The 14,138-nt window shown below is 40.6% G+C and overlaps 1 protein-coding gene across 1 annotated transcript in view; it reads left to right on the plus strand.

The window, feature by feature from the left end:
* LOC121008093 (protein NDNF-like) overlaps positions 1 to 13,880 on the plus strand; it is a 57,218-nt gene extending 43,338 nt beyond the window's left edge. Inside the window, exons 3-4 of the mRNA XM_040440439.1 lie at positions 6,819 to 6,919; positions 10,169 to 13,880. Of these exons, the coding sequence (XP_040296373.1) occupies positions 6,819 to 6,919; positions 10,169 to 11,547 (1,480 nt within the window). The 3' untranslated portion in view covers positions 11,548 to 13,880. The remainder of the gene's footprint in view (positions 1 to 6,818; positions 6,920 to 10,168) is intronic.
* Positions 13,881 to 14,138: the final 258 nt, after the last annotated feature.

The following is a 14,138-nucleotide window of genomic DNA, read 5'->3' on the forward strand; positions in this document are numbered from 1 at the left end:
CCGGACAGTCATTCACAAGTGGCTCCGAGGGTCGGTTCCTGCACCCACAAACGCCAGGTACACAATTGTCCAGCCAGGGCACAGTTCTGGAGGATGAGGAGGTGGAGGATGATGAGGAGGAGATGGAGGAGGAGGAACCATGTTCACAGCAGGGTGGCACCCACACCAGCTCATGGCCATCACTAGTGCGTGGCTGGGGAGATACAGAGGACACAGACGATACACCTCCCACAAAGGACAGATTTTCGTTGCCTCTGGGCAGCCTGGCACACATGAGCGATTACATGCTGCAGTGTCTCTGCAACGACCGCCGAGTTGCCCACATTCTAACTTGTGCTGATTACTGGGTGGCCACGCTGCTGGATCCCCGTTACAAGGACAACGTACCGTCCTTAATTCCGTCACTGGAGCGTGATCGTAAGATGCGCGAGTACAAGCGCACGCTGGTAGACGTGCTGCTGGTGGCATTCCCACCTGACAGCGGGGGCACAGTGGAAGCACAAGGCCAAGGCAGAGGAAGAGGTCGCTAACGCAGCTGGGGCACCGCCAGCACCTCAGAAGGCAGGGTTAGCATGGCCGAAATGTGGAAAAGCTTTGTCAGCACACCACAACAACCAGCACCAACAGCTGATATGGAACGTCTTAGCTGGAGGCAGCATTTCACCAACATGGTGGAGCAGTATGTGTGCACACGCCTACAAGTACTGAATGACGGGTCTGCCCCCTTCAACTTCTGGGTCTCCAAATTGGGCACATGGCCTGAGCTTGCCCTTTACGCCTTGGAGGTGCCGGCCTGCCCTGCAGCCAGTGTATTATCTGAACGTGTGTTTAGCACGGCAGGGGGAGTCATCACAGACAAGCGCAGCCGCCTGTCCACAGCCAATGTGGACAAGCTCACGTTCATTAAAATGAACCAGGCATGGATCCCACAAGACTTGTCCATACCTTGTGCAGAATAGACATGTATACCGGCCTTAAACAGCCATTGTTATACTGCAGCTCAATTGCTCATTCTTGTATTTTGGATATTTCACACTCTTTTGGAGTGTACCCTAATAAAAAATAATAAAAAAAAATTAAAACCAAAACCCAGTGTTGGCTACCTCGTCCTCCTCCACCGCCACTTCCACCTTCACCGCTACGTCCACCGCCTCCTCAAACTCCTACTCCATATGGAACACCTCATAAATCAATTTTTTTTAATTCTATTTGTACGTATTTTATTTTATTCTATGTCATTTCACTACTTTGTCAGTTACATTTTCTGGTGAAATTCACCAATTTTTGGGTGTGATGTACCACTGCTATACCTATTAAACCGGTAAAAAATAAAAATAAATTGTCAGTTACATTTTCGGTTGCATTTCAACAATTTTTGGGTGTGATGTACCACTGCTATACCTAGTTGACAGGTAAAAAAATATATATATATTTTACCCCTCCTCTACCTAGTTGACAGCTTAATAAATGTAAATAATTTTTCCTTTACATTTTCGGGTGACAATAAACAATTTAATTCTGTCATAGACCCCTGCTCTACCAAGTAGACAGGTTAATAAATTTCTGTAATTTTTCTGTTACATTCTTGGGTTGACATTTTACAATTTTGGACGTGAATAAACCCCTGCTCTGCATAGGTGACAGGGAATAAAATTTTAGAAATTCTTCTTTAATTGATGCGCGCCACCTCCTTTCATTCAATGCTAAGTTGTCCCACATTTGCGCTTCAATAATTTGTCCCACACTTCCGCTTTACAAATTTTTCCCACATTTGCGCCTCAGTAATTTGTCCCACATTTGCACCCCAATAACTTTTCCCACATTTGTGCCTCTGTAATTTGTCCCACATTTGTGCCTCAATAATTTGTCCCACATTTGTGCCTCAATAACTTTTCCCACATTTGCGCTTCAGTAATTTGTCCCACATTTGCGCCTCAATAACGTTTCCCACATTTGCGCTTCAGTAATTTGTACCACATTTGCGCCTCAATAACTTTTCCCACATTTGCACCTCAATAACTTTTCCCATATTTCCGCTTGATCCCAAAAAAATGTAATACATTTATCTCCCTTGGATGTGGTCTCTCTTTCTCACGCTCCCTCTCCGGCGTGGAACCCTGATTCGCCGATAACCGTGATCAACATGGTAGGCTCAGAAAAGAACATTGAAAGTTGATAGAGAAGATATCCAAATGGATAGTGGATGTCACTGGGGCACCTCTGCATAGGTGACAGGAACATAAATTTAAAAAAATCGTCTGTTACATTGTCAGGTGACATTTTTCAAATTTTGACGGATAGAAATCCCTGTTCTGCATAGTCCCATATTTCCGCTCTATCATTTTTAATTTGAAACCATTAATCCTTCCTTGGATGTGGTCTCTCTTTCTCACGCTCCCTCTCCGGCGTGGAACCCTAATTCGCCGATAACCGTGATCAACATGGTAGGCTCAGAAAAGAACATCGAAAGTTGATAGAGAAGATATCCAAATGGATGGTGGACGTCATAGGGACGTGCGATCAGGCAGAAGTTAGCTAGAATATGCACAAAGAAAAGTCCAGCTCACCCAATTATCCAAACACCTGCGTGCACGGAAAAAGCTGGTGAGCCTGTTTATCCTTGATATGAAAACACAATGAAATTCCAGCACTCACGATTTTGGTAGCTAAAATCTTCGTCTTTTATTCAGGCAGTAGACAATTTAGACAGGACATCCACCCACAAGTGTAGCAACTTTGACGCGTTTCGAACAATAGTTCTTAGTCGTAACGAGTTACGACTAAGAACTATTGTTCAAAACGCGTCAAAGTTGCTACACTTGTGGGTGGATGTCCTGTCTAAATTGTCTACTGCCTGAATAAAAGACGAAGATTTTAGCTACCAAAATCGTGAGTGCTGGAATTTCATTGTGTTTTCATATCAAAGAAGTTAGCTAGAGTCAACAAAGCGCCAGCAGGGCCTCTCCTGGCTAACGTTTACAAATCAAAAATACCACAGTGACATTCCCTATAATTTTTTATTAATCATTCCAATAACAGGGCATCTTAAGAGTCCTCTATTGTTATTTATCGTCACTACCTCCCCGAGTCGGGAGTGAGTTATTGCCGCGCGCCCCCTCCTTAACTTGGAAGCTTATGCTTCAATACTTTGTCCCACATTTCTGCTCGATTACATTTAATTTCATCCATTGACCTCCCTTGCATGTGGTATCCTTTTCTCAGGCTCCCTCTCCGGCCTGGAACCCTGATTCCCCGCCACCCATGATCACCATGGTAGGTGCATAAAAGAACATCGAAAGTTGATAGAGCAGATATCAAATTGCATCATGAACATCACGGGGACAAGCAACATGGTGGGGCAGTAAGTGTGCACACGCCTACACGAACTGACTGACAGGGGTCAGCCCTTCAACTTCTGGGTCTCCAAATTGGGCACATGGCCTTAGCTTGCCCTTTAACCCTTGGAGGTGCTGGCCTGCCCTGCAGCCAGTGTATTGTCTGAACGTGTGTTTAGCACGACTGGAGGGGGTTATCACAGGTTATATTTCCAAATGTTTTGGGGTGTACGCTAATTAAAAAAAATAAAAATAAATTTTAAACCAAAAAGCAGTGTAGGCTACCTCCTCCTCCACCGGCGCTTCCACATACATCGCCACATCCACCGCCTCCTCAACCTCCTACTCCATATGGACCTCGTCCTCCTAGATCAACATTATTATTTTTTATTTTTACATATTTTATGTTATTTAAAGTCATTTCCCTAACCACATTTGTTTGAAAATTGTTTGCCATGCTCTTAACCACATTTTGATGCCATTTTCAGCCCTCTAGCCCTTTCCATGACATTTTTACAGCCATTTTAGAGCTCAAAAGTTCGGGTCCCCATTGACTTCAATGGGGTTCGGGTTCGGGGTCAAGTTCGGTTCCCGAACTCAAACTTTTTTGTGAAGTTCGGCCGAACCCGTCGAACCCGAACATCTAGGTGTCTGCTCAACTCTATTGGTCACTATTTCCCAGTTATCTCCCAACTTGCACATCTGTTGTCAGTTCTATTGGTTAATACTAAGTCCAGTATGGCTGACCCTCTGGTTCCTGAACCAGTTGGGAACCAGTTTTATTTATGAGTTCTACAGGTTTCAGTTTCCCAGTTTATATCTGGGTAGTTGAAGTTCCCCATAATAACAATCTCATTATGATTTGCTGCTTCATCGATCTCCTTTAGTAGTAGATTTTCTATGGACTATTAGGTGGCTCATAATAAACTCCTATTAGTATTTATATTTCTACACACAGTGATTTCACATATTCATGTCCCTCATTTATATATTCCCAGAGTGTGGGCTTTAGACAGGACTTTACATAAAGGCAAACCCTGGTTTTGATGATCCTTTCTAAATGGACTTCAACCCTGTGCGTTAACTGCCCAGTCATAGCTATCATACAGCCATATCTCAGTTATTCCCACTATGTCATAGTCCTCCTCACACATCACTAATTCCAGTTCCCCAGTTTTACTAGACAGGCTTCAGGCATTAGTGTACATACAATTGAGAGGTTTATGTATATTTTTTTTACCCTACACCTTTTCTTATGAACTGTTCTAGTCCCTCCTTCCATTCCTCCCCCAGTTCCATTACCTCGCCCCAGGTCTCTATCTGCACTATCTTCCACTCCTATAATGTAATTACCCAGTCCCTAGATTAAATACTCCTCCAACCATCTAGCCATCTCCCCCCCCCCCAAAAAAAAAAAAAAATAAATGCTGCACCTTCCCCATTGAGGTGCAGCCCATCTTTACGATAGAGCCTGCAGCTGACAGAGAATTTGTCCCAATTCTCCAGGAACCCAAACCCCTCCTTCCTACACCAGTTCTTGAGCCACTTGTTAACCTCCCTAATCTCCAGCTGCCTTTCTTCTGTGGCTTGTGGTACAGGTAGTATTTTGGAAAACACTGCCTTTGAGGTTCTTGCCCTAAGCTTGTGACCAAAAACCCTAAAATCATTTTTAAGGATGCTCCATCTACCTCTACGTTTGTCATTGGTTCCAATGTGGACCATGACTTCTGGATCTTCGCCAGCCCCTCCCAGTAATCTGTCAACCCGATTCACGATATGTTGAACTCGAGTGACAGGAAGACAACACACCATTCGACGATGCCGATCTTTGTGACAGATCTAGTAACATAGTTTATAAGGCTGAAAAAAGACATCTGTCCATCCAGTTCAGCCTGTTATCCTGCAAGTACCCCTAATAATTAAGTCTCCCACTACCAGCACCTGTCTGGCCTGCCCTGCTCTGCTGGTTCCCTGCTTACTGAAGCTGACATTCCCCTGACTGGCTGAGGAAGGGTCCGGCTGCAGAAGTGCTCTCCCTGAACTAGCATCCCCCCTTATCTGCCAACCTTGAAAACTTGTTGGGCTAGCCTCTCTGGCACTCTTCCCTCTACCCCACTTTCAGCTATCTTCCTTACTTTCCTGAGCCTCCATGCTACCACCATCCTCCATATCTACCACATAGAGTGCCTGCTCAGTGAGCAGCAAACTATTTTCCAAATTGCCAACACTTCTCAGTGTTGAAACTCGCTCGTTTAGATGCACGATGTACGATTCCAAACAAGCAATTTGCTCACATTTTGAACAAAGATATGTACCCTCAAATGTCTGTTCCAGGACTGCATACATTAGACAAGATGTGCACTGGACTTCACTGTCAATAATGGAACTCATACTAATGGGAATTGCGCAAGAAAAGGGAAAGGAAAAAATACAATACAGTTCAAGGATAAGCAACTCACTTACTGTAGTCCCATCCTAAAATCCCTGAATCTCAATTCACGTAATCTAAAGTCACACACTGGAAATCAAACACACGAACGCTCACAAACTTGCGTTGTTTGTCTGCTTGTATAGGTGCTGCTCCCAAACAACTTCAAACCAGACTGCTTTTTTTTCCTCTGGATTCAAAGGACTGAGCTGCCCTCAAGACTGGCTATTTAGCTTCTCCTAATTTGACAGCCACACCCTAATTGCTCACCTGTGCAACACCCTGGAGAAGGAAGAGAAGAAAAATGTAATCACAGTATACTCTCAGCTGCTATGCAATAAACCTGGCAACAAAAGGAAGTCACAGTGTATAAGCTATACTACACTGCTCTGACTTGGTATAGAGTACAATAAAGTCAGGCACAGCCACTTAGCAATGCACACAAATAATTTAGCAGACTCTCACAGATACTCCCTCACATAATCTAAAGTCACAAACTTAATATAATACAAACACACACTTGAAATCAAACACGTGAGAGCTCACAAACTCACGTTGTTTGTCTACTTGTATAGGTGCTTCTCCCAAACAACTTCACACCAGACTGCTTTTTTTCCCCCCTCTGGATTCAAATGCTTTTTTCCTCTGGTTTCCTGATCTCTTAATGCTTCGCATCCCTTGTGGTTTAGCAGCCAACCACACGGGACTATTCCAAGAAGTAGCGGCCTGGTGGCAATCCTGCTGCCAATATCACGTCTCTGTATAGGGTTAATGGGTGAAAACCAGGGGACTGCCAGGAAAACGCCCTCAGGAATAGCACAAAGCCAAACCTGTTGTTTGGCACAGTGGGTCAACATCCACTGTCTATAAAAATTCTTGCTTTTTAGCTTTTACATAATTTATCTTTCTTTTAAGAGCATAACTTGTGTTGCATATGAATGTTCCAACTATAAGTCTGTATTTGGCAAAAATAATTTAATGTTTCATCATTTATGTAAGATTGCCTGATGTCATCTTTTTCTTTTCACCATTGTACCTTTGCTTTTCTTCTGCAGGTATTACTTTACAGTGAACAAAACTCAGAGTGCAGTAACCATAAGAGTGACTCCCTGTGAATCGCCAATCTTGTGGACGGTGTCTGTCCTCTCCACTCAGGGTATGATGTGAGAAGTAATTATAATCTCATATATACAGGGCTTTAAAGGCTATGTACACCTTTGGTGGCAATTCTTTTTTTATTATTGCATTGTACTCATTTTGAGCTACAAATAATTTTTTTAAATGGTCTTTATTAAAAATGATGAGCTGTTTTACCTGCACAGCTTTCAGTTTATCTACTAGCAGGATCTGTATTTTCTCTCTGCTGCATCATGCAGGGAGCTGACGGGCTACTTATCTCTGATCTCTGACCTGATAAATACTCATTAAAGCTCAGTTCTTATCTTACAGATAAGAATGTGGTTGAAATAAGTGTTTATGACCTTTTAGTAATTTAGAGATAAGGGTCATTAGATGAATGGCACAAAGTGAAAGTACCATTCACACAGCTATAAAAACAGTTAACCATTTGTGACAGAATGGCTCAATATTTTTAATGTAGCCTAAAATGAGTAAAATGCAATCATAAAAAAAAAAAATTGTCCCCAAAGGTGTTCATAGCCTTTAACCCTTTCGCTACCAGCGCCGTACATGTACGTAGCACTGTGCGAAAATTACAAAAGTCATGCACACTCCAAAATGGTACCAATAAATACTATAAATTGTCCCGTAAAAAATGAGCCCCTAAACAGCTCAGTAGACATAAGTATAAAAAAGTTATGGGGTCAGAATATGGTGATGTAAAAAAAAAAATCTCAAAGTTAAAATTTATTTTTACACTATTTACACATAAAAAACCTATACATATGGGGTATCGTTGTAATCATACTGACCCATAGAATGAAGGGCATGGGTCAGTTTTGCCGTAAACAAAACACCGCGGGAACAAAACCCGCAAAACTGTGGTGGGATTGCGGGTTTTTTCCAATTCCACCCCATTTAGAATATTTTCCCCGCTTCCCACTACATTTTATGGCATAATTAATGGTGGCATTAGAAAGTACAACTTGTTCCGCAAAAAGTAAGCCCTCATACAGCTATGTGACTGGAAATATAAAAAAGTTATGGCTCACGGAAAATGGGGAAAAAAAATGAAAACGCAAATATGAAAAAAAACTCCGGTATCCTAAGGGTTAAGAATGGTGCAAATTAACATTTATCAGTATATGATGGAGTGCATGCTAACTTTGGATGCAATGTTCTCTGTCCATACACTCTGTAGGCCATGAGGAAACCATATTCCAACAGCAATACACATCTAGTTTTGTATAAGAGAGAATGGATGAACTAAACATGTTGTCTGGCACTAGTAAAAGGGAACTAACTTTTTCTTCCAGTAACTGTAACCCACTATTGTCTTGGCTGAGTCTGGTAATGCAACTCGGTGTTCATGGGCAAGAGTGGTGCAGTTTCTGGGGTAAAAAAATTCATTTCTGGAGCCTGAGGTGGTGAGTAAAGGATTTATAGCAGGTATTAACCCCTCAGCTATCTAAACTATTGAGGAAATGAGTATTAATGGGTATTACAATAGACCAACAGAGAAGCAAACATTATACCTTTCGCTATTCTCATCCACTAGCGGGTTTTTTCCCCTGTATTACACTAGATCACCAGGGAACCAACCATAAACCCCAACACTTCTCTAGACCACTGTAACGGATCTCCTGGCCCCCCGACTGGGTACCTCCGTTGATGGATGCTTCTAGTGCTTCCCGAGGGCTCCAAGCACTCCGCTCGACACCGTAACCACCATAGGAACAAGGAACAGGAACAGCTATTACAAGAGCTAGGGGTTATAGCCAGGGGAGTATACAGCGTATAGCAATCCCCACACACATGAGACGAGGCTCTCTGTTGAATGTAAAACAGGAACTCCCTTTATTGAAGACCAACTCAATATATATACAGTTCAAGAAGTCTAACAACATAACGCAATCAACCATGAACAACATGCAAACAGACATCTCCCCCCACCCCCCACTCCATAATGAATGAATAGGGAGAGAGGAGACACATGTGATGGGATTATCTCCTGAGTGTATCATAGGGTGATCTACTCATCTAGGAGTCGGCTACTCCTAGAGTCAGCTATCTTAATCCCATTGCTAACACAATCAGTGGGAGTCTCAGTGCAGAGTTAACCCCTTTTTGTGTTACTGAATTCATACCCTGCACCTTTAATGGGCAATAGGAAATATGTGTCATATAAATGCCACACAAATCAGGGTCCATAGTTCCTTGTAACACCAAAAGGTCTGAGGGGGTCTCCATAGTTCTGGGTCCATAGTCCGTAGGAAGGAGGCTGGCCCTCAGGCTTCTCCAGCAGCCCCAGTGACGGTTTAGTCCATCACAACCACCAAGAATGGTGATCTTATTTCTGCCCTGAACCGCAAAGGAGGTAGGCATTAACTTCTCCAGTACCTTAAGGGCATTTTACACAAGGTGATAATCGTTCCCAACCATTTGCCAGGGTAAACGTGCAGTAAGCAAACAACAAAAGATAATTCATTTGTTGTTGATTGCATCTTTTATACTGACCAAAAATGATAGATTGTAGGCAGTACATCCATTTGAAAAGAACCTGCCACCACAAAATACAGTGCAATGTGCTGGCAGAATGTTACTGAGCAGGAGGAGCTGAGCAGATTATTATATAGTTTTGTGGGAAATGATTCATCAAAGCTTGTAATTTTTTACATATAAATCGCTGCTCTTTCTGAGCTCAGTTGTTCACGGGGACTGTCTTATTAGTGACTGACATCTATCTCTGTATACACTTAAACAAGGAAAACTATTAAATTAATTTAAATTTAAAGTTATACTGAATGTTATCCCACATAGCTGAGCTCCTTCTGCTCTATAACATGCTGCCAGCACATTGCTCAGCATTTCATGTTGACATAAACAGTCATCTAAGTGTCTTTTGTAATGGAAAGAGCATGAGCACAGAAGCGATCACTGGCACAAAAAACCCACATAAATATGTAGGTCTAATAAGAATTCATTCTTTCACTACGCTAGGCCAGAAAAGGAAGCTAGCATTATTCTCTCCTCTACCCTAGACCATTGAGAAATGAATTTTTTGTCCTTGTCTAAACATGGATGTGTCCTGTAGTTGGATATAGCAATCTATGTGGCCTGATTGGGGTAATGTTAAATTTTTCTGCCTTGAGATATAAGATTGAATAATTTTTGAAGTAATCACAATTTGTAATGTAATCATAATTTTTTATGGTTTTCACTGTAAAATCTTTTCATTTCACCTTAAAACAAATAAATGAATTTCATACAAATTCTTTTTTCCTAGATTATTCTGAGCACCTCATTACTCAAAAAAAGTATCATCACATAGGCCCTCAGAGAATATTTGTTTTCAAAGGAAATGGAGAAGAATCATTCTCATCCAAAGTGAGGTCCGAAGGCTATTACTTTCTTGATTTCATGTCACTCGAATCTGACACAAGTATACAGGTCTTTGTCTGGAACCAAGGGGATCAATCTGTCCCATGGCCTAGACTCCCTGAGAATCCTCGGGTACATATCGTTTCAGTAGAAGAAAACAAAATTGATTTGTCTTGGGAACAAAGCTTGGGGCCTGCTAAGGCTGAGTTTGAGTACTGCTTGTTTATCAATAGGAAACATAACTACAAGACATTGTGTGCGACTGAGCTAGATGCAAAGAATGAACTTGAATATTATCAAGACAATTTAGATACCAAAGTAAAGAAATCACTAAATATAATTACGGAGAAGTCCAAAAGTAAAGAATATTTTTACCCAAAGTCCTATGTGAAGGTTTCAGATATGGTGGAAGATGATAACTTTTTGTCTTCTAAATCTTTGGCTGGAGGTCAAAGAATGTGTGTGGGGACTTCCCTAAATGCTACTATACATGATCTAAGACCTAAAAGCCTTTACTATGTTGATGTCTTTGCCGTGAATCCTAAGGATGGTACTAGTGTGGCTTATACTGGTACTTTTGCTGAGACCAAATCCAAAAAAATAACCCAGATACCAAAACTTCCTGATGAAGAAATGGTGAACATTTTTCTGAAACGTAAAGGTGTTAAAATAATGAGTATCAATCCATCTATCAATAGATTAAGATGGCTTTTTGTTCATTCTTGCCTCCATAAAGCTCATATACAAATCATGGTAAATGGTCGAATAGAAGTTTCTAGAAGTGTGCAAGGAGCCCACAATTTCAAACTTCTTGGAAATCCAATGGATAACTTTATCATTAGCTTAAAATCAAGTAAGGGAGGTGCAGGCTTGGTGAAGCTCTTTACTACTACTGCTCATAATCATTTACCATTTTCCAACTTACCTCCTGAGAGTCCTGACATCAACTTGTCTGTATCTAAGAGATCATGCTCCTCTGCCACAGTGACCTGGACAGGAACTGGTCCTGGAATCAAGTACTGCATCTACGTCAGACACCTAAAGCATCATTTGGATCTGAAGCTGATACACAAACATCAGAACAGCTGCCTAAACACTAATGCTAGATCAAGGACTGAGAAAGTTGTTTGTCGACAGGCTGGAAGTCAAACTACTTTGGAAGAGCATATAACAGATTTGAAACCTGGTAAAGCCTATCTCATTGATCTGTACTTTATTGGCCTCCATAACAACACAATAAAGTTCCCAAGTCAGGTTGTGAAGGCTCAGGAATGGTGTACTTAAGTTGATTAGGAGGAAACCTGACCTTAAGAACCTTGCCGTCTGCATTCTCACTTAGCAATTACTCACTTATCACATACATACTCTGATAGAATGATGGTTAATATTACTGGGTGACTATTTCTACCTTTTAATTGCTAAAATATAAAATATACCTTGAACATAAGCAGGTGGTGGCTGCTGTTAAGACAACGAGGAGCAGATTTATTAAACAAATTACTGTAAATAAGTGTGTTGGAAACATACCCAGATTCCTTAAATTGTTTTCTATCTGTCTCTGAAGGACTCAATGTGTATTATATATACAGCTCATTTATTTCAATATAGACTATGCAATGTTTAATTTCCATTGTGGTGGTGCTGCAGGAGAATTGAACACTTCTTGCCATGTTGCCCCATAGACTGCAATTGATCACTGGAGATCCAAGGAGCAGGAGAACCTGTTATCTTATATTTTGGAAACCCTTCTAACATAAAGACAATCCTATTAATCTGTCAGAATCCTGGTTCTTTAATGTTACTTCACTCTCCCAGATGGCAGGTTGCAATAATGTACTAAATTTCATGTTATTATATGACATGATATTGGTTAGAAATGCACGTGTAGTTTATATTCCTTTATTATATCCAGTGTTTTATTTATATAGCATCACTGTGTTCTGCCAGAAAATGCTATTCACGCACATTAGTACCAGCAGAACATACAAGATTAGAAGGCGTTGCCACTATCCAAGTCACAATTGACCAAACAACATTAGTTCTATGTGGCATCTATGTTCATCCATTGACTATAATAGGCAGACCATGAAGCCTGGAAAAAGTCATGCGTAGTCAACAGGAGTTGAAGTATTATGATGCTAGAGCCAAAGCCACTTCATTCTAGTGATCAGCTGGGTATGACAAGGTTTGGACTACCACTTAGTGAACATTGATGACATATTACTAATCTCCTAGAGACCCCCTCAGGGGATGTCTGGGAACCTTAAAATATAGCTCAATACTGGAGCAATAGACACTTAACTTGTTAACATACTGTCCATCAAAGATTGGTTTCCATCTGATTGATCATGCATGGAAAGAATTGTTGGTTTACATAAAGCTATTCATAGATACAAATAGGAAATGGCTATGTTATGTACATGTTACATCAACATAAAATAATGTTATAGAGGACAGCAGAAGACAGACTTACTGCTTACAAGAGCATCTAGAGAGATGCCGTAAAGGATTAGTTGGCTCCTCAGAAAATTGGCTGAGGGGACATGTTAATTTGCACACAGTGATCACTAAGACCCCACTAAGACTTCAGTAAATTTCCGTGGGATCTAAAGATTTTCTAATTAAAACCATTTTCTTTTTCTGATTGATATTCAAAGTAAGGAAACATACAACCCCAAATTGTATTACATATAATATTATGTTATTTGAGGTCCATTTGTATACTCCTGAAGATCCTATTTAAGAATTTAGCGGCTAAATGTTAGTTTCACTTTCACTGCCTTTTTTATTTTTTTATTCTGTCAATGTAAATAAATTAAAAAATTAAAGCAAATTTGCAAAAGGTTAATAAAAAATTCCAACTATTACCATTTTGTTTCTACAGCTCATATGCAGACTATGAATCTCCTTGGTAAAAGACAACAAAAGACTGTATCTGTCCTCTACTTTTGGTTAACCTACTAAATGTAGGGGATAAATGCAAGAGACTACAAGACTACAGGAGCTCTAGTAATAAAATAATAGGGAAGACCTATTGCAAAGTTGCTTCAATTTTCATTTTAGATATATTGAAACAATACAAATAATAGAGATTGAAAAACACAAACAACATGACACGCTATAATATGCAATTATCACATCAACCCCATGTGGGGTTTTGCCTTTGCTCACATGTTATTTGGCATTGTACCAGTAACAAAGAATATTTATTGTATTTTTTATTCTTTCTGTTGAAATATCTGCACAAAGTAAAATAAATATGTACAATAATATTAAATATTATGAGATATTTTACCTTAAAATCAAGAGGCCTATTATACTATGGTGAAGTTCCATTCCATTAGGTTTGCCTAAAGAGATTATTTAAAATAACTCTAAACACACAAAATCTACAAATTAGACCCTGCCATTTACTATCATCATCTCTGCCTTTTTTTTTTGTTCTGTTTGACTTATGTTACAATGAAAACCGAGAAATATATAAAGAATTCTTTTCTCTGTGTCACAAGAGCTCAGCCATGCCCCTTTCTGTCCTATGTCTGACTGTAAGATAACTGGCTGGAGCAGAACCCCCCAGCCCCTTTCCCTCTGCACTGTCTGCAGCAGGACAATAACATTGTTAAAGGATAACTGTCACACTTAGACCCTAATTTCAATTTTCATATATGTAGTTACTAATAACATGATATTCCAGAATCAGTTACTATTAGACTGACTTACCCCATATTTAATAAGATTCAGCCCTTAGCAACCAGTCTGCATAAAACTGCAATTTCACTATTCAGTTAAGATGGCCGCCACTGCCCTCACCCTGAGGCTAATCCCGCTTGCCCTCACTAGCCAGTAACAATAGCCCCCCAAAAGTGTCAGTAACC

Source organism: Bufo bufo, chromosome 1 (assembly GCF_905171765.1).
Source record: "Bufo bufo chromosome 1, aBufBuf1.1, whole genome shotgun sequence".
Lineage (NCBI taxonomy): Eukaryota > Metazoa > Chordata > Amphibia > Anura > Bufonidae > Bufo > Bufo bufo.